General features: G+C 49.6%; 2 protein-coding genes across 2 annotated transcripts in view; both read left to right on the top strand.

The window, feature by feature from the left end:
- Positions 1–380: 380 nt before the first annotated feature.
- RPLP0 (ribosomal protein lateral stalk subunit P0) lies at positions 381–3470 on the top strand. Its single transcript, XM_086623282.1, has 7 exons — positions 381–515; positions 966–1141; positions 1239–1326; positions 1601–1747; positions 2162–2347; positions 2720–2860; positions 3233–3470. The coding sequence occupies exons 1-7, from the start codon at positions 462–464 to the stop codon at positions 3395–3397; spliced, it is 957 nt and encodes a 318-aa protein (XP_086479408.1). The 5' UTR covers positions 381–461; the 3' UTR covers positions 3398–3470.
- A 303-nt stretch (positions 3471–3773) lies between these two features.
- GCN1 (GCN1 activator of EIF2AK4) overlaps positions 3774–17237 on the top strand; it is a 45778-nt gene continuing 32314 nt past the window's right edge. The window contains 15 exon segments of the mRNA XM_086623819.1: positions 3774–3800; positions 6125–6227; positions 6912–6975; positions 7569–7700; positions 9829–9937; positions 10642–10740; positions 10823–10957; positions 11463–11531; positions 11618–11726; positions 12116–12190; positions 12432–12560; positions 12785–12835; positions 13255–13353; positions 13628–13801; positions 15321–15473. Of these exon segments, the coding sequence (XP_086479945.1) occupies positions 3783–3800; positions 6125–6227; positions 6912–6975; positions 7569–7700; positions 9829–9937; positions 10642–10740; positions 10823–10957; positions 11463–11531; positions 11618–11726; positions 12116–12190; positions 12432–12560; positions 12785–12835; positions 13255–13353; positions 13628–13801; positions 15321–15473 (1519 nt within the window). The 5' untranslated portion in view covers positions 3774–3782.

Raw genomic sequence — 17237 nt, 5'->3', positions numbered from 1 at the left:
AGCGCGCTCCTCCGGCCGCCAGGGGGCGCTCCGTGCCGAGCCGCGCCCTCAGGCGCCGCGCGGCGCCCGCGCCTTCCGCCGCCGCGCCTGTCAGCGACAGGCTCCCTGCTTAATGATTGACAGGCGCCGGCAGCCAATGGGATGTTCTGAGGTACACGCCGCGGCTCCTTGTGATTGGACATGAGCCGCGGTATAAAAGGAGGTGGGCCCGCCTTCCGGCCTTTCTTTCCCGGAGCCCCGTGGAGGTGGGTGCGCGGTGCGGCGGCGCCTCCCGTGGGCCCGGGGCGGGTTGAGGTGGCGGGGCCGGGCCGGGCCCCTACCGGAGCGTACCCGGGGTGCGGGCGAGGGTGGGAAGGAGGCGGGAAAGGGAAGGGTGCGGATCCGCCTGAGCCGCGCTTCTCCCTGGCAGGTCCCAGCTCGTCTTTAAACCCCCCCCGGGCGATCCTTGGAGCACCGCCGCGATGCCCAGGGAAGACAGGGCTACGTGGAAGTCCAACTACTTCATGAAAATCATCGTGAGTGTCGGCGGGGCACTGGGAGGGCTGAGACCGCCCCCGAGGCCCAGGCGGCGGCGGCCGCCGCCGCCTGGGCCTCGGGGGCGGTCTCAGCCCGCGGGGAGCGGGCTGGCGTGTCTGTTTTTTAAAAAAATCGTGGTGTCCTACGTTGTCTGTTTAAGGAAGGATTCCGTGGCAACGGAAAGAAATTGAGGTAGTCCCGATCAGGCTGGTTTTAAGGCTGCTGTGAGAATTTGCTGTGGTAGTTACAGAGATAACATGTTTAGGGATCTACATTAGGCAGCTGAGTGAAAGGTGCAGCCTGGTGATGCTCCCAACATCAGTTTGAGCCGAGCACTCCAGCTTGTGACAGATTTTTTTTTTTATGTTTTAACGTGTTGAGGTGTTAACGGTGCTCTATGTACTGGTCCAGATTTCTTTTGTGTGGTTACAGTGTTTTTCTTGCTGTAGCAACTCCTGGATGATTACCCGAAATGCTTCATTGTGGGAGCAGACAACGTGGGATCCAAGCAGATGCAGCAGATCCGTATGTCGCTGCGTGGGAAGGCTGTTGTGCTGATGGGGAAGAATACGATGATGCGCAAAGCTATTCGTGGTCATCTGGAGAATAACCCTGCCTTAGAAAAGTGGGTATCGCCATCGGAATGTACTGCTGGGACCTCTGTCTGGGAGGAGGAGACGTTGTCTGAGAAGCAGAACTGAGGGCTGTTGTCTTTCCTTCAGGCTGCTGCCTCACATCCGTGGGAACGTGGGCTTTGTGTTCACCAAGGAAGATCTGACTGAGATCCGGGACATGCTGCTGGCCAACAAGGTAGGGGAGATGAGCCCTCGCCATGTCTCTGGGCTGGCAGATACAGAATTAAAAACAAAACTGAAACTGCCTGGGGGGATACCTAATTATTAGGAGTCTTCGAGGGTTGGGAACTAAGCCCCTGCAGCCTTAGCCAAACTGCTCAAGTTCTGTCTCACTTGTGCTTGCCTGAGTGCTGTCCATCCTGGAGGAACACTTCACGAGGGAGTTGATGCCATCCCACAAGATCTGAGAGGTGAGCATTCTTCCAGCTTCTTGTTTTCCTTTTCTCCAGGTGCCAGCTGCTGCCCGTGCGGGTGCTATTGCTCCTTGCGATGTCACTGTGCCGGCCCAGAACACTGGTCTCGGACCTGAGAAGACCTCCTTTTTCCAAGCCTTGGGCATCACCACGAAGATTTCCAGAGGGACCATTGAAATTCTGGTTAGTGAGCAGCGTGCTGCTGTTGTTGAAGTGTTTCCTTGACTGGAGGGCCCTGATTGTGGCAGTTGACAGTGCTGTAAAGATCAAAGCCCCTGTTGGTGCTGAAATACTATATTGGCAGTCTGACTGGTGCACTTCAGGAGCTTGAAGGATGTCTACCTTGGGTGAGCTCTGCTGGAGGAGCTCATGGGCGAGCTACCTGCGAGTAGCGTTGCCCTTCTAGCTGAGACGCACCTGCTTGTGTGGTCTAGGGCTTTCTCAACTCCTGTAGCTGAACTTGGAGCCTTTTTTTCTTGTGTGTGTTTATTCCTTTGGTTCCATCTCTTGGCATTGGAGATGAGCATTTGCGTCCTTTCCATTGACGTGCCTGAACTTCTTTGCGAATATTCACTCTTTTTCCCCTTATTTCCTCAGAGCGACGTGCAGCTCATCAAGACTGGAGACAAAGTTGGTGCCAGCGAAGCCACCCTGCTGAACATGCTGAACATCTCCCCCTTCTCTTTCGGGTTGGTGATCCAGCAGGTCTTTGACAATGGCAGCATTTACAATCCTGAAGTGCTGGACATCACCGAGGAGACCTTGCACAAGCGCTTCCTGGAGGTGAGTGCCACAGCCGTATCTGTTACGTTCCACCTCTGCTGCCTTGCTGCTGTGGCAGCCAGCGCTGCCCCAGGATGAAGTGTCATCTCCGGTGTTTTCCACAGGGTCCTGCAGAGCCAGGAGCTCTCGCCAGTGCCCTGCAGAAACAGTCTGTCAAGTAGCACCTTCTGTAGCCGTTTTTGTCTGGAGCTACTTCAGAAAGCACTTGAGGCCATTTAAATCCTGGTCTGATTTTACAGGAGCCGTGTTACCTGTGTGCATTGCGTGCTGTCCCTCGTTACGTTGGCGGTGTAGAAACACGCCATCATCTGCTGTGGTTTCCAGTCCAGGTTATTTCTCAGAGCACAGTAACGTGAGTCTCTCTCCTCACAGGGTGTCCGTAACGTTGCCAGCGTCTGCCTGCAGATTGGGTACCCAACCATTGCTTCCGTGCCCCACTCCATCGTCAACGGGTACAAGCGGGTCCTCGCCGTGGCAGTGGAGACTGACTACACCTTCCCGCTGGCTGAAAAGGTAATGGCTGAGTGATCCGCTGCTTTCACAGAAACACCTTGCATGTCACCTGGTCTGAAAGGACGCGGACCTGCCTGTTTGCAAGGGACCTGTCCTGAAAAGGGGCGCTTGCTTCCACACAAATGTATGGAATACACATTCCATTGTGCACAAACGGCAGGTGACAGCTGAATTACCTGGTGTTCCTTCCTCCCTGTGGCTGTTACATTTGGGTGTAGCCAAAATGTCTCTGATTCTTCGTATACCTCAGCAATAAGTGCATCTGTTTGGCTTCTGGCGAGCTACAAGCCTCGCCTTGGTGATTGCAAAGCTTCGGTCCTTCAAAATGTTTGTTTCCTTTGAGTTTACCTTGTATTTTTCCCCCTTTTGCAGGTGAAAGCCTTCCTGGCAGACCCCTCTGCTTTTGTGGCGGCCATCCCTGTGGTGGCCGAGGCGGCTGCACCGGCTGCTGCTGCTGCTGCTGCCCCGGCGAAAGAGGCAGCGAAGGAGGAATCGGAGGAGTCTGATGAGGACATGGGCTTCGGTCTCTTTGACTAACAGCAGCCACCACCTGTCTGTTTGTGTCAGAGTTGGTCCAGTTGGAGAAATAAAAGCCTATTTTACACCTTCACGTGTGCCTGCATCCATGGCTTCATCTCCGGGCCGCCGGGGGCTGGGGACGAGTGTAACCCGCGGGGCTCCCGTGCTGCTCGCTGCACCCGGGGCTGAGCGGGGGCCCCTCCCGGCAGCTTGTCCGGGCGGCGGAGGCACCGCCCGCGGCTCCCGTTCGCCCGCGCCTGGGGCTCGGTTCCTCCGTGCCGAGGGGCCGGGCGGCCCGGGCCAGGCCGCAGCGCTGTCGCCATGGAGACGGGCCCGCCCCGGCGGGCTCCGCGCGCCGCCTGCACCGGAAGCCGCTAGCGCTTCCGGGGTCGCAGGCGGCGCCATGGCGGCCGAGGCGCAGGTGAGTGCAGGGCGGGTTCGCGGCGGCCGCGGCCCGGTGGCGGCGGGAGGGCCCGCCCGGAGCCTCGCCCGCTCCCGCTCGCGTTCCGCTGCGCTTGCTCCGCCCGCGGGGCCCGGCCCCGCGCCCGCCGCCGGGCATGGACGTGGCAGCCGGCCCGGGCGCGTCCCGGGGCGGGGAGGCCGCGCCGGCGCCGCGCTCCGGCCCGCGGGAGAAGGCACGGGCGCCCCGCCGCCGGCCTCCTTCCAGCGCGGGGGCGGCCGGGCTGAGCCGGGGGTGGCCGCGGCCCGGAGCGGGGCGAAGGACGGCGGCTGCCGCGCTCGGGAGGGTTCCGCCCGCTCCTGCAGTGAGTTCCCGGTAAACGGCAGGCACACCGCCCGGCCGCCTCTCGTGTGCGGGCTGGGCGGGCCCGAGGTGCCCCCGTCCGCTCTCCGCGGCTGCCGGGGTCCCGGTCGGGAGGGAGCGCCCCGGCGTTGTCCCCGCTGCAGGCTGCCGAACGGGGCCTGCCGGCACGGAACCGCTCCCCGGTGCCCGGCTGCCTGGCATCGGCTGTTACGCTCGGATGGGCTTTTTTCCTCCCGCTTGGTGCGTTAAGTCGGGGTGTTCCCAAGGCAGATCCCACAGCTTTCTCGGGATCAGGTCCGTACTCGTACAGGCACTGCGTTCGTGCTCCGCGTTGGTTCGCAGCAGCATTGCTGGTGTTGGACTCTGTGGTGCCCGCACGGGCGCATCCTCACAAAAAGGAAAAGCGAATGGTTGGAGCCTGTCCCAGTGGGGAGCCAGTTTGTGCCACTGGTGCGAGTCCTGAAGCTGCTTGGGAAGTCCTGTGCTGTTATATGTGACTTCTGTTTTTAATTTCTAAACTCTTGGGATAATTTTAACGTGTTTTTTCGTGTCTGTACATCTCCCTGCTTGCGATTAAGCAGCGTGAGTAAGTGCAGCGTGGTTTGAGTTCGCAGCTGACGAACTCACGTAATGGAGGGTTCGGAAGAAGGTGAACTCTTTGATGGCAGCTCGGTCGGTCGGCTCAGACGGTGCCGCTGTTGTTCAGAGGGGCAGCCTTCAGCCAGTTTTTAGGAAGAGCTCGGGGTGTGAGATGGCCACAGGGTCAGGGAGGTGGGGACGGCCTCTCTAAATCCCAGCTAGCCGCTGTGCAGGATTATCCTTCCTGCGTGTCAGCAGAGACATCTCAGTGAAACAGCTCTCGAGAGGGATGGAGGCAATTGCCTTTTTTTCCTGTGCTCAGAAAAACACCTGTTGTGGCAAAACTGGTGGAGTTTTGCCCAAAGAGGGAAGGAACAGTTTTGATAAGTTTAAGAGCTGAATTTTGAAAGCCTTTCCTGGAGAGCTGTGTTTTGTTCTCTGTAAATGCAGAAAACTCGTGAGCGTAGACCTGGCCGAGCCCCGTTCAGCCCACGTGAAGTCTTTTGCCTTGCACGTCTTGCAAAACTTGGAAGTGCATGGAAATGGTTTCAGTAGTTCAAGGAGCAAATCTCAGAGAACTTTTAACTTCTTCTTAGTCAGTGTTTTTCACTGCCTCAATACTCCTTGAAAAAACAAACAAGTTATTTAGAGGAGTTAAACTCGGTGAGCGGTCTCGGTACCTTCCTGCCTGCAGATCCAGGCACACAGGAGGCAGACATGAAGAAACACATTCCGTTGTGCGATGTGGTTTGTTTTGTTTTGCTCGGGTAACCTTGGGCACTGCTGATAGCACGGGGAAGGAGTTTGATAGTGAGGCACAACCTTTTGTAATTTGGTGAGTCCAGTTTACAAAATCCCTGCGACGTGTGTGTTAATTCTGGAAAGAATAAATGCGAGTCGTTCATTCGTTTGCTGGGCCTGAGTACGGAATTTCACCGCTATTGACAGCCTGAAACCACAGATCAGTTTTTCAGGATGGGCAGTTCCAGTCAGCCCTGGGTCATCATCTGCGGTTAGAAGTCCCTTTTGGGGGCGCATGGGCTTTAGGAGATGACAGACACCAAAAAGCACCTTTGTGTTCTTGAAGTGCATTTTTTTGGGTGCTTTTACAGGTCCTGTACTCCAGGCTACTGATCTTACCTGTCTAGAGAGGTAAATGTATCTCACAAGTGTGAAAGCCGAGACGAGGCACAGGTTAACAAGCAGAAAGCAGCCGTTAGGGGAAGGTTGCTGAGTTTCCTCATGTGTGTGATGTGCAGTGACCCCCCAGCAGGCAGACCGTGGGTGCTCACATTGGATAACTGCGGGGTCTGGTGGCAGGTGACGTTTTGCTCACCCTGGTTTTGTGTTCCGTGTGTTGACAAAGGCAGTCTGATGTTTTTTTCCTCTGTGTGCGGTTTCAGATTTCCGATACGCTGAAGCGGTTTGCGGCAAAAGTGACTACAGCCAGCGTGAATGAACGGAGGCAGATCCTCAGTGAGCTGGGAAAATGCATTTCTGGGAAAGGTGAAAGCTTTGGGGTGCTGTTCTGCTTCCAGGGTGGAGAAGAGTGTTAAAATGTTCTGTTTCGAAGGCTGTGTGAACCTGGAGGGGTGGGTGGTTGAGGGAGGGCTGGTAGTTTGGAGTCTCCGTGTTCTCACAGCGTTAGTTCTGCGCGTGGGGTTTGTAGGTAACGCAGAACTGCGGTTACAAGCACGTGTGCTTCTTCCAGTCGGTAGCTGTGGCATCACGTGCATCAGTTTTTCGTTAGTGTATCAGTCGCCTGTTTCTCTCCTGACCCTTAGCTTGGTTTTGTAATGATTAATGGGATATTTATATACATACATATATATGTATGTATAGAGAATGAGAGTATAGAAGACTTTCAGATGGTCTTAAAAAAACCAGTGGAAACATTTTTAAAAAACTTTTTTATTTCTCTCATTTTCTGAAGATGATTGTGGAATAGCACGTGTTCCCATTTTGCCATTATTTTTGAAAGTATGTAAAAACGTGAATGTAAAACGTAAAAATGTAAATGTGAAATGTAAAAAAAGAGAGAAGTTTACCACGATCCTTGCATGCAATTTCATAGATGTGAGCAGTTCACTGATTTCAGTTGTGTTATCAGGTGTGCGTTATCAGGTTCGTGTTAAAGATTAAGAGCTCTTTGATTTACAAAGAAATATTTTGGAATACGCTCTGTTACAGATCTTCCAGAGGGTGCAGTGAAGGGCCTTTGCAAACTCTTCTGCCTTACTCTGCATCGATACCGGTAAGTAAATTCATGTGGAAAGGCTGTGTTATTTGATCTGTTAGTATTTATTAGTTAAACTGGTGTGGAGCATCTGGAAACGTTGGCGTGCAGCGTCACGTAGATGTGTGTGACACTGAAAGCTGCCATCTGGTGATTAGGCTCTCAAGTTTTGTTTGACGTTAAAAATTTGTTTCACTTTTAATTTTGAAATTAAAGCTTGGTCCTGTGGTTCAGTCTGCAAGAACGAATGGCTGTGTCCTTGTGAAGCAAGACTAAGGTGCCTTAGACACTTTTTGGTTGGATTGAATTGTGGCTTGTTGTAGGGAATATCCAGCCTGTGTAGGTTGTTGGGAATATCCAACCTTTGTTGTCAGCACCTGTGTTTTCTTCCGCAACCTGTGGGAGCGCCTCGACATAACTACTATTGGCTGATGAATGGAGTGGAACTTCCTGCCAGAAACTTCTCCACTTCTTGGAAGTGCAAGGATAAAATAACTGTTAGCTCGACTGCTGGAATGAGAAAGCGGAGTCCTCCGTGCGGTGCCGGTGCAGTCATGTGTGTAATGTTGGCAAGATCTGTAACGTTCACCTAGATACGTTTCTCGTTCCAGCGACGCAGCGTCCCGCAGAGCCCTGCAGCTGGCGCTCCAGCAGCTCGCGGAATCCCAGCCAGATGCAACAGCAAAAAACCTTCTGCAGTTGCTTCAGTCTTCAGGGATCGGCGGCAAGGCTGGAGTGCCCAGGTGCTGGATGAGTTGCTTTGTGTGGAAGCAGTTCTGAGTTGCTGGTAGTTGCTCTTGTGTTCAGAATGATTCTTCTGCTGCTTCTTGCTGGAGTGATAAAAACGTTTAGAGACAAATCTGTTAATGACCATTGAAATTTTCCTCTCTGACCTCTTTAATGTCTTCTGGGAAAGGAGGGCTTTCTGGGTGTCACTGCTGGTGGGTTTGATCTGAGTTACGGTTTTGCCTTTGTTAACCTTCAAGTCTGGAGAGATGGGGATCAAACTCTTTTATCAAGAAACAGTCTCCAAAATGATTAGGAAAGGAGATTTCTTTGTTCACAAGATCTTATTATAGACAGGGATATAAATATAAAGAAATTTGAAGCTGAGCTGAGAAACACACAGCTCTTCTGTTGCGGTAGCATCTGGGAACACCAGTGCTTCCAAAAGGTGACTTAGAATAGAATCATAGAATCGTTTAAGTTGGAAGAGACTTTGAAGATCATTGAGTCCAACCATTAACCCAGCACTGCCGAGTCTACCACTAAACCATGTCCCTCAGCACCACATCTACACGTCTTTTAAATACCTCCAGGGATGGTGACTCAACCACTTCACCGGGCAGCCGGTTCTAATGCTTGGCAACCCTTTTTATGAAGAAATTTTTCCTAATATCCAATCTAAACCTCCCCTGGCACAACTGAGGCCATTTCCTCTTGTTCTATTACTTGTTACTTGGGAGAAGAGACTGACACCCACCTCATTGCAGCCTCCTTTCAGGCAGTTGTAGAGAGCGATAAGGTCTCCCCTCAGCCTCCTTTTCTCCAGGCTAAACAACCCCAGTTCCCTCACCACTCCTCATAAGACTTGTGCTCCAGACCCGTCACCAGCTTCGTTGCCCTTCTTTGGACATGCTCCAGCACCTTGGTGTCTTTCTCATAGTGAGGGGCTTGAACGGAATATTCGGGTTGCGGCCTCACCAGTGCTGGGTACAGGGGAACAATCACTTCCCTAGTCCTGCTGGCCACACTGTTTCTGATACAAGCCAGGATGGTGTTTGCCCAGATGATCTGCTCTGTAACCTTCCCTGGCTCTGAAGTCAGACTGACAGGCCTGTAGTTCCCTGGATCCTTCTTCCAGCCCTTCTTGTAGATGGGCATCACATGTGCTAACTTCCAGGCAGCTGGGACCTCCCTGGTTAGGCAGGGCTGCTGATAAATGACTGGAAGTGGCCTGGTGAGCACTTCCCCCAGCTCTCTCAGCACCCTTGGGTGGATCCCATCCGGCCCCATCAACCTGTGTGTGTCTAAGTGGTGTAGCAGGTCACTAACCATTTCTCCTTGGATTATGGGGCCTTCATTCTGCTCCGTGTCTTCCAGCTCAGGGAGCTGGGTACCCAGAGAACGACTGGTCTTACTATTAAAGACTTGAGGTGTTCTTCAGCTGATGCAGCCCACAGAGTGCTGTCCTGCAGTGCCTCCATGGCTGAACAGAAGTGTAGCTTTTAGAAAAGATACATGATCTTGGCTTAAAGGCTTGTAGTGATATGATACTCACCCTCCAACTGCAGTGGCTGGCCTCGTGTGCAAGGACACTTTCTCATTCTTTCACTTTGAGGTAGAGATCAAAATGGGATGAGGATCCTCAGTGAGCTGCAAGGTGGGATCTGTTAGCAGGAACCAGAACTGAGTAGTGTGCCAGGAGGGAATGTAAGCTGAGAAATGCTTTGGCAATGTAAGGCTGGGAAGCTCTGACGGTAAAGATGAGCAGCAGATGAGAAATCTTGAGTCACTTTTTGGGCACTCTCTGTTGGCAAAGTATGTAACTCCCATTTCTCTAGTGCCACTGGGAAGATCCAAAAATGGTCTTTCTTCTGCTAAGGTTTTTCATTCCCAGCAGGCGAGATTTAGCCTCTTTTGTGCCATTCAGAAGTTCTGAGTGTTAAACAGGAGCTGAAGCACATGGCTTCTGAGGACTAATTATTTCCTTTAAAAGCTAAGACTTTAGCTGTATTTTTCTATGATAAAATTGCCTTGCTTATAGGGTGGTGTTCTGAGTTGAGCAAAGATGAGTCTCTTATGGACTAATAGGTGTAAGTTACGTACTGAGAGCTGTAGATTTACCTCCTTCTCTTGTTTGTACAACAGTAAGAGCAGTGGATCTGCAGCTCTGCTGGCGCTCTCCTGGACATGCCTGCTTGTACGCACCGTCTTTCCCACGCCTGAAAAGAGACAGGGAGAAACATGGAAAAAACTGGTAGGTTCTTTTTGGTTTGCAGAAAATATCCCTTTGGAGACAAGGACTTAAATATTTCTAATGTCTTGAAGTTGCTGAAATGTTGCAAATAATTCGGAACGTAACGTAATAATGTCATGTTAAAATCCAGGTTTACGTGACTGTCGTTTGTTGCTTTCTGATGTATTTTGATCTCTCCTGTTCCACTGGAGAAAGCAGGAGGTGTATAAAGCATGAGTGGGGCAGCCTTGCTCTGTGTACTATGGTTTATACCTGTGTTTCCAGGCTAGGTGGGCTAGTGGTGCCTCCAAGGCGCAGTCTGCAACATGACATGAATTCCTCGTGCCTCCCTTGAAGTAGCTGCATGTGATGTTCTGTCATATAGTCAAGCAGCTTTTTGCTTTCTTTTCATCTACTTCAACAACTTGAACCTGTGGCCATGCTCATAGCACCTTGGAATATAGCTGGAACACATTTCAAGAAGAGATGTAATCTGTTATGATTTGCTGTTTTCAAAGTCAGAGTTTCCAGAACTCTTAAGCATGGTTCTGCAAAGCGATACATGGGAGATGAAAGCAATGGCAGCTTGTTGGAAAAAATTACATGACCTAAGGACTTTTTCCTAAGCAGATTCAGCTAATCACTGGCAACTGACATGTCTTGTTTGATATGAGCTTTCTGAGAAGCAGGTGCATGAAGGTTTTCTTGGCTGTTCACCTTGGCAGGTGGAGGTTCAGTGTTTGCTCCTTTTGGAAGTCCTGGGAGGCTCTCATAAGCACGCGGTGGATGGGGCCGTGAAGAAGTTGAACAGACTGTGGAAAGAGGTGATGTACACCTTAAGTGACTGTTTTCAGTAGCTGTTCTAGGTTCTGTTGCGTTAATGTGCCTTGCTCTTTTCCTCTTCAGAACCAAGATCTGGTGGATCAGTACCTATCTGTCATTCTTGGTCTTGAACCAAACCAGAGCTACGCCGCAATGCTGGGACTTGTGGTGCAGTTTTGCACAGCCCAGAAAGAGATGGATATTATTAAACGCCACAAGGTACATCTGCCCTACTGCTTTTTTTTGGCAATAAGTAGTGTCACTTCTCATCATGGAGAAGGAGTGTGGACAGATGTCTCAATGAGGTTGGTACTTTGCATCTATCCCTGGTTTCAGTATCTGTCAATTCAGTAGTCATGAGCTTGTGACTAAAAGAGCTGGAGCAGATTTACAGAGGAGGTGCCAGGGATGTGACTTCTTGCTGTGGCCTCTGCATTGGTGTAGCTGGCCCACACTGCAGTTTCTGCCTTTGCCTCTGTTGCAGGAATGGGAGGCAGCAGATAGCTTTCAGTGTCTTTTGAGCGTCGGGCTGAAGGGTAGAGCAGAGACAGTGATCTTTGGTTGACTGTCTTATGTTAAGATGGAAGCAAAGCTTCTGCTTGGTGAATAGGGCTGCCTTTGAAGGGAGAATGAGGTGGGGTGTCAAGCCTGGCTTCCTGTTGGGGTGCGGGGAGCTGTGTATAGGTTGTGATGTGGCTGTAATTTGGTGTCTCTCCTTGTTCAGAGTGCTCTTCTGGATTTCTACTTGAAGACCATCCTTATGAGCAAGACAAAGCCTCAGAAGCACGTGCTGGTGAGGCATACTGTTATGGAGCTGTTTGTGCTTCTGTCCTGTGCGCAGCGTCCACTGCTGTGCTGAGCGCTTCGTTCCTTTTGCAGGACAGCTGCTCCCCGCTTCTTCGGTACATGTCTCATGCCGAATTCAAGGACTTGGTTCTGCCAACTCTGCAGAAATCCCTGCTACGAAGCCCTGAGAACGTCATTGAAAGTGAGTCTGTCATCTCTCAGCATTGCTCTGTCGAAGTTGTTCCTTAGAGGTCTGGAGCTGCGGGGGGAGTGTGTATCTCTGGCCTGTGCCTTCGGTCCTGTGAGCGCAGGTGGCAGGATTGTCTGGCGTCTAAGGATTGGGTGTGGAGAAGCAACATTTGTGGTGTGATCCCGATGTTTGGGTGTGCGATAGCTGCTGTTTGCACTCAGGACAGAATTTCACAGCTGAGTGCTAAGAATAATCCGGAATTAATCTGTTCATTGGGCATCAGTATCAGTGTGTTTTCTTCCTGCTCCTTACCGACCCTGTCTGCTCTTGATGTGAACCGTGGGGAAGGGTTAACCAGCTGCTTAACAAAATGTAATATGCTTTATCTTTTCTGTCTTCAGCAATCTCTTGCTTGCTCGTATCTGTGAACCTGGATCTCAGCCAGTATGCTCTAGACATTGTGAAAGGACTGGCCAGTAAGTACTCGAACTTCTGGAGGGAATGATGAACTCAGAATAAAGCTTTCTTCAACTTTCTGGCTGTACCTCCAAGAGCTTGATTACTCATGAAGAGGTGGTTTTCGGGGGCGGGGGGGGGTATGATACCGTAACTTGGAACTGGAATGGTTCATGCGACGGTTCCAGAAGCTGAGTCAAGCCACATGTAAAGATGTGTCCTTGTTTTGCTGGAGCTCTTAGCTTATGTGTTATTTTCTAGGTCATCTGAAATCCAACAGTGTGCAGCTGATGGATGAAGCAGTTGTGGCATTAAAGAACTTGGCTCGACAGTGTAGTGATCCTTCAGCTGTGGAGTCGCTGGGCAGACACCTTTTTGCCATCTTAGGGGGTGAGTAAATTGTGGACTAAGCAGTGGAGGTGCACAAAATATTGCCAGCTTTGAGGAGTTTTGTGTATTGTATGTTCTGTTGTCTTTAGCTGCCTGTATGGCAAGGGAGACTCGTCTGGGTCAGGGATAGTGGAGCAAGCTTTTGTGTTTTGGAGAAGATTCTTAAAACAGCACATTGCTGTGTCTCTCAAGTTAACCATCGTCCATTTGTTTCTTGCTGGCAGGTTCAGAAGGGAAACTGACGGTTGTTGCTCAGAAGATGAGTGTCCTTTCAGGTGAGGATCCTAGAATAAAGCTTCTTCTCTGGTGGGGGAGATCCAGCGGAAGGCTGAGTGAAAAGGATCTGTACTTAAGCCTGTAGGATTCCCTGCCTGGTCATTCTGGATTGGCTGTGGCTAATGTCGTAGGGGGTGCTGGGTACCACATGCTGGTTCTTGACTTTCTCTTCAAAGAAAACAGTTGGCTGGTAGGCTAAAATGTTTTATGCAAGGAAGAAGATGACTCTGTCCTGAGTGAAAGTGGAGACAGGGGTCCTGCAGTGTTGGTACGTGGTGGAAGTGATATCCAGAGGTAGTGACAAGAAAGAGAAGTGTCTGCAAGGACTGAAATGTGAAGAGTTGTTCCTGATTTGTTTTTAGATTTTGCGGCAAGTGCTGGTAGTTGGGGAACTAATGAGAGATTTCTGTCCTTACAGGGATTGGCAGCCTTAGTCACCACGTGGTTTCTGGATCCTCTAGCCAAGCTCTGACTGGAACCATGGCTGAGCTTTTCATCCCTTTCCTGCAACAAGAAGGTGAGATCTTTTCCCTTGGTTCTGGGTTTGCTAAGATGCCTTCGTCTTGAGCAGGATTTTCCTATTATGCAGGATAAATCTGGATTCTTGCCTGCTGTGTTATAAAATCTGTTACCCTGTTTTGATGAGCAACCCCATGGAGACAGTGCTGTGTCTGATAGAAGCACATGCATTCTTTTGCTGCCTCTTCTTGACACTGTTACCCGCTTTCTGTTTTGTGTTCCTGTGTTTTATGCAATTGCTGTACTGATGTGAGCTCTGTGTTACTTCCTAGTCCATGAAGGCACGTTGGTTCATGCAGTCTCTGTCCTGGCTCTTTGGTGTGTTCGGTTCACCACGGACGTTCCTAAGAAGCTGGTAGAATGGCTAAAGAAAGCCTTCAGCCTCAAAACCTCTACTGCAGCTGTGAGACATGCCTACCTGCAGTGCATGCTAGCCTCTTTCAAAGGTAAAACTGTGCAGCTATTAATAACTCTCTTCGATTGTGCTGCTTAAGAGAAGAGTAATCAACTTTTGTACTTCCTGGTATAAGTAGATAGCTGCATGGATTAAGAAAGATTTTGTAAGGCGATATCTGTTCAACGACCTCCTTCGTGTTTCTGCTTGTACTCTCTTTTGCCTTCAGGTTTATAAAGATGGTTTGTCTCCTTGTATAACTAGCATCACTGCCCATCGTGTTGTCTTTTCATGGACCCTCAAAGTAATTTTTGATTGCTTTATTTTTGTCTTATACTTAGATTGTAAGGTTTCTAGCTCAGGGACCACGCTTTTGTTTTATATTATACCCAGCACACTGGCATCCTGGTCTGTGGCTTTGGCTCTCAGAAGCTTTAGAAAAATACAAAAAAAAAAAATTGTGTTTGAAATGAAGATCTTCAGAAATTCTAAACTTCTGGTCATTCTTTTGAGATTTGCTTCTGTTGGTCCTCTGCCCTTAGGTGATCAGTCTGATGCCTGTATGTGCGATCTCCCTTTCTTCTTGATGCAGTGTGAATCAAAAAGATGGTATACATTTGCTTAAGAGATGAATAATTCAATGTATTGTATAGATACAATGGATTTGCCATCATTTCCTCAATATGGGTACGAGTGAAATTGTAATTCTAATTTCTGTGCTATCATAGGGCTAGAAAAAAACACTCTAAAAACTACTTAAACATCACAGGATGGTGGTCCTTTCAGAGACATCAGTATGGCAAACTTGAAGTTGCTCATGTGTGCCATGGGCAAAGGAGATTACTTGTGTGTGATGTGTGCAGCTGTTCAGGGATCAGGGCTCAACATAATTCATATTCCAAAATAATTTACTCACCACTGGAATGCTGACTACTGTTGCTTTGACCCACCCAGTGACGTATCCAACTGGGGCATAAAACCCCAGAGATTCTAACTCTTACGAGTTTATGGTTAAAACACTACCTGAGAATACTTAGTGTAGAAAATCACAAGGTCTTTCATTTCCTTTTTCAGTGTTGTGTGTGAGGTCTTGCTTCTGGAAATACCAGGAACACCTAGCTCAGTTTCAGTGGAACTGAGGGTCGCAGACCAGTGAGATTCCTTGACTTGTGAATGTTTGAAGTGGAACAGACGGTCGGGACTTGCCAGGAATTTACTTTCACTCTCTTAGGGAAACATAAGCTTTGAAGTCAAACTTCCTGTGATTTGAACCAATTCCTTTAATGTAACTGAATTAGCGTTTTCTTTCACATCCCATGAACAGAAACTCGTAGTGAGATGGGACTGTTTTATCTGTGAGGAAAGGACTAAAGTGGTTATCGTCCAGCTTTGCATAGTTAAAGTTTAATGGTAGTAGTGGTTGGCAAGTACTCTGGGAGATTCAGAGTCTTCCCAGTGTGTGTCTGGTTCCTTTTCTTGTCTCATGATAACAGAAGAACCATTGATCTCATTGTGGTGTAAAGTGTGGAGGACCATGTTGTTTTGTAACTTGTCTCTTTCTGTCTCCTCAGGTGACACGTTATTACAGGGAATGGACTTGCTGCCAATGCTGATCCAGACAGTAGAAAAAGCAGCATCTCAAAGTACTCAGGTTCCCATGGTAACTGAAGGAGTTGCTGCAGCTTTGTTGATCTGCAGGATGTCTGTAATTGAGGGACAAACTGGTAAGAATCTAGTAGAATCCAATACGATATAAACAGGTTCTGAGGCTGAACACTTTTTCTTGACAATATGCATGAGATACTATTCCTTAATCTGTGTATCGTTTCTGCACAGAGAATCATTGTCCTTTTGTAAGGCAGGGAAAGATTTATTCCCATCTCTCTGAGTTATGTCAATGAAGAACTCTTGCTCTTCTGTGGCTTTGCAAATTCCAGCTTTTGTTCACCTAGGGCAGTATTTGTTTTTATTCTGACAGAAGATGTTCACCCAGACCTTACATGCTAAGACCTTACAATCTAAGAACCTGGTTCTTATAGGTGACTTCAACTACCCAGATATTTGTTGGAAGAAAATTCAGCAGCTCACATGTCATCCATCAAGTTCCTGGAAGGCATAGAGGACTGCTTCCTCATACATATGTTAAGATGTGCTAAGCAGGAATGAGGCACTGCTGGACTTGGCTGCTCACAAACCAGGAAAACCTGCTTTGTAATATCTTGGTTAGTGATAGCCTTGGCTGTGCTGATCCCAGTATTGCGGAGTTTGGGATCCTGCTGAGCACGCGGAAGGTTAGTACTGAGACAAAGGATTTAGATTTCAGAAGAGCAAACTTCAGCTCGCTCCGAGCTCAGCTGGGAGGGACTCCATCAGAAGCTTCTGTGGAGGATAAAGGAGCTAGGGAGTGCTGGGAGTTTTCCAAGAACACTCTTCTGAAAGCACAAAACCAATTCATCCCTTTAAAGGTAAGGGAAATAGGTGGAGCAAGAGACCCCCTTGGCTTAACTGCGAGCTTCTGAGTCTGCTCAAAACCCAAAGAGAAGCGTACCAGATATGGAAAAGCAGATGGATACCCAGTGACAATATCCACCCGAGGGTGTTAAGAAAGCTGCAGATGTCATGAGGCCGCTCTCCATAATCTTTGAGAAATCATGGAGATCAGGGAATATTCCAGAAGACTGGAAGAAGGCTAGTATCACCTCCATCTACAAGAAGGACTTAAAGGAGTATCCAGGAAATTACAGGGCCATCAGTCTTGCTTCAGTCCCTGAGAAAGTTATGAAACTAATCTTCCTGGGGGCTGTCACTAGTCAAATGAAGTGCAGGGTTGGGAAAAGCCAGCACGGATTCACCAAGAGCAAATCATGCCTGATAAACCCGGTCGCCTTCTATGACAAAGTAACCTACTCAGTTGACGTGGGGAGTGCAGCACAGGCTGGGATCTACCCGGCTGGGAAGCAGCTGTGTGGAAAGGGACCTGGGGTCCTGGTGGACGACAAGCTCAGTACAAGTGAAGAGTGCTGCTGCGGCAAGGAAGGCCAACAGGATGCTGGGTTGCATCAACACGGGCATCAGCAGAGATAAAGAAGCCATTATCCCACTCTGCTCAGCACTTGGCAGGCTCCACCTGGAGGACTATGAGGAGTTTTGGTCCCTGCTATACAAAAAAGATGTGGACAGGCTGGAGAGGGTCCAGGGAAGGGCCACAAAGATGATCCAAGGACTGGGAGGCCTGCCAGATGAGGAAAGGCTGAGAGAACTGCATTTGTTCAGCCTTGAGAAAAGAAGGTTTAGGGGAAGACCTTATCACCACGTTCCAGTATTTAAGGGATGGCTATAAAGAAGATGGAGACTCCCTTTTTACAAGGAGTCACATGGAAAAGACAGGGGTAATGGATACAAGTTACTCCTGGGGAGATTCCAGTTGGACACCAGAGGAAAATTTTTCGCAGCGGGAACAATCAGCCGTTGGAACACTCTCCCCAGGA

The sequence above is a fragment of the Tauraco erythrolophus genome, chromosome 19 (assembly GCF_009769465.1).
Source record: "Tauraco erythrolophus isolate bTauEry1 chromosome 19, bTauEry1.pri, whole genome shotgun sequence".
In the NCBI taxonomy this organism is placed as follows: domain Eukaryota; kingdom Metazoa; phylum Chordata; class Aves; order Musophagiformes; family Musophagidae; genus Tauraco; species Tauraco erythrolophus.
This window is presented reverse-complemented; position numbering and strand designations above follow the sequence as displayed.

Coding starts and splice junctions, on each gene's coding strand:
- RPLP0 (XM_086623282.1), top strand. CDS start 462: ATGCCCAGGGAAGACAGGGCTACGTGGAAGTCCAACTACTTCATGAAA. Junction 1,142..1,238: donor AATAACCCTGCCTTAGAAAA/GTGGGTATCGCC, acceptor TCTTTCCTTCAG/GCTGCTGCCTCACATCCGTG. Junction 2,348..2,719: donor TGCACAAGCGCTTCCTGGAG/GTGAGTGCCACA, acceptor CTCTCCTCACAG/GGTGTCCGTAACGTTGCCAG.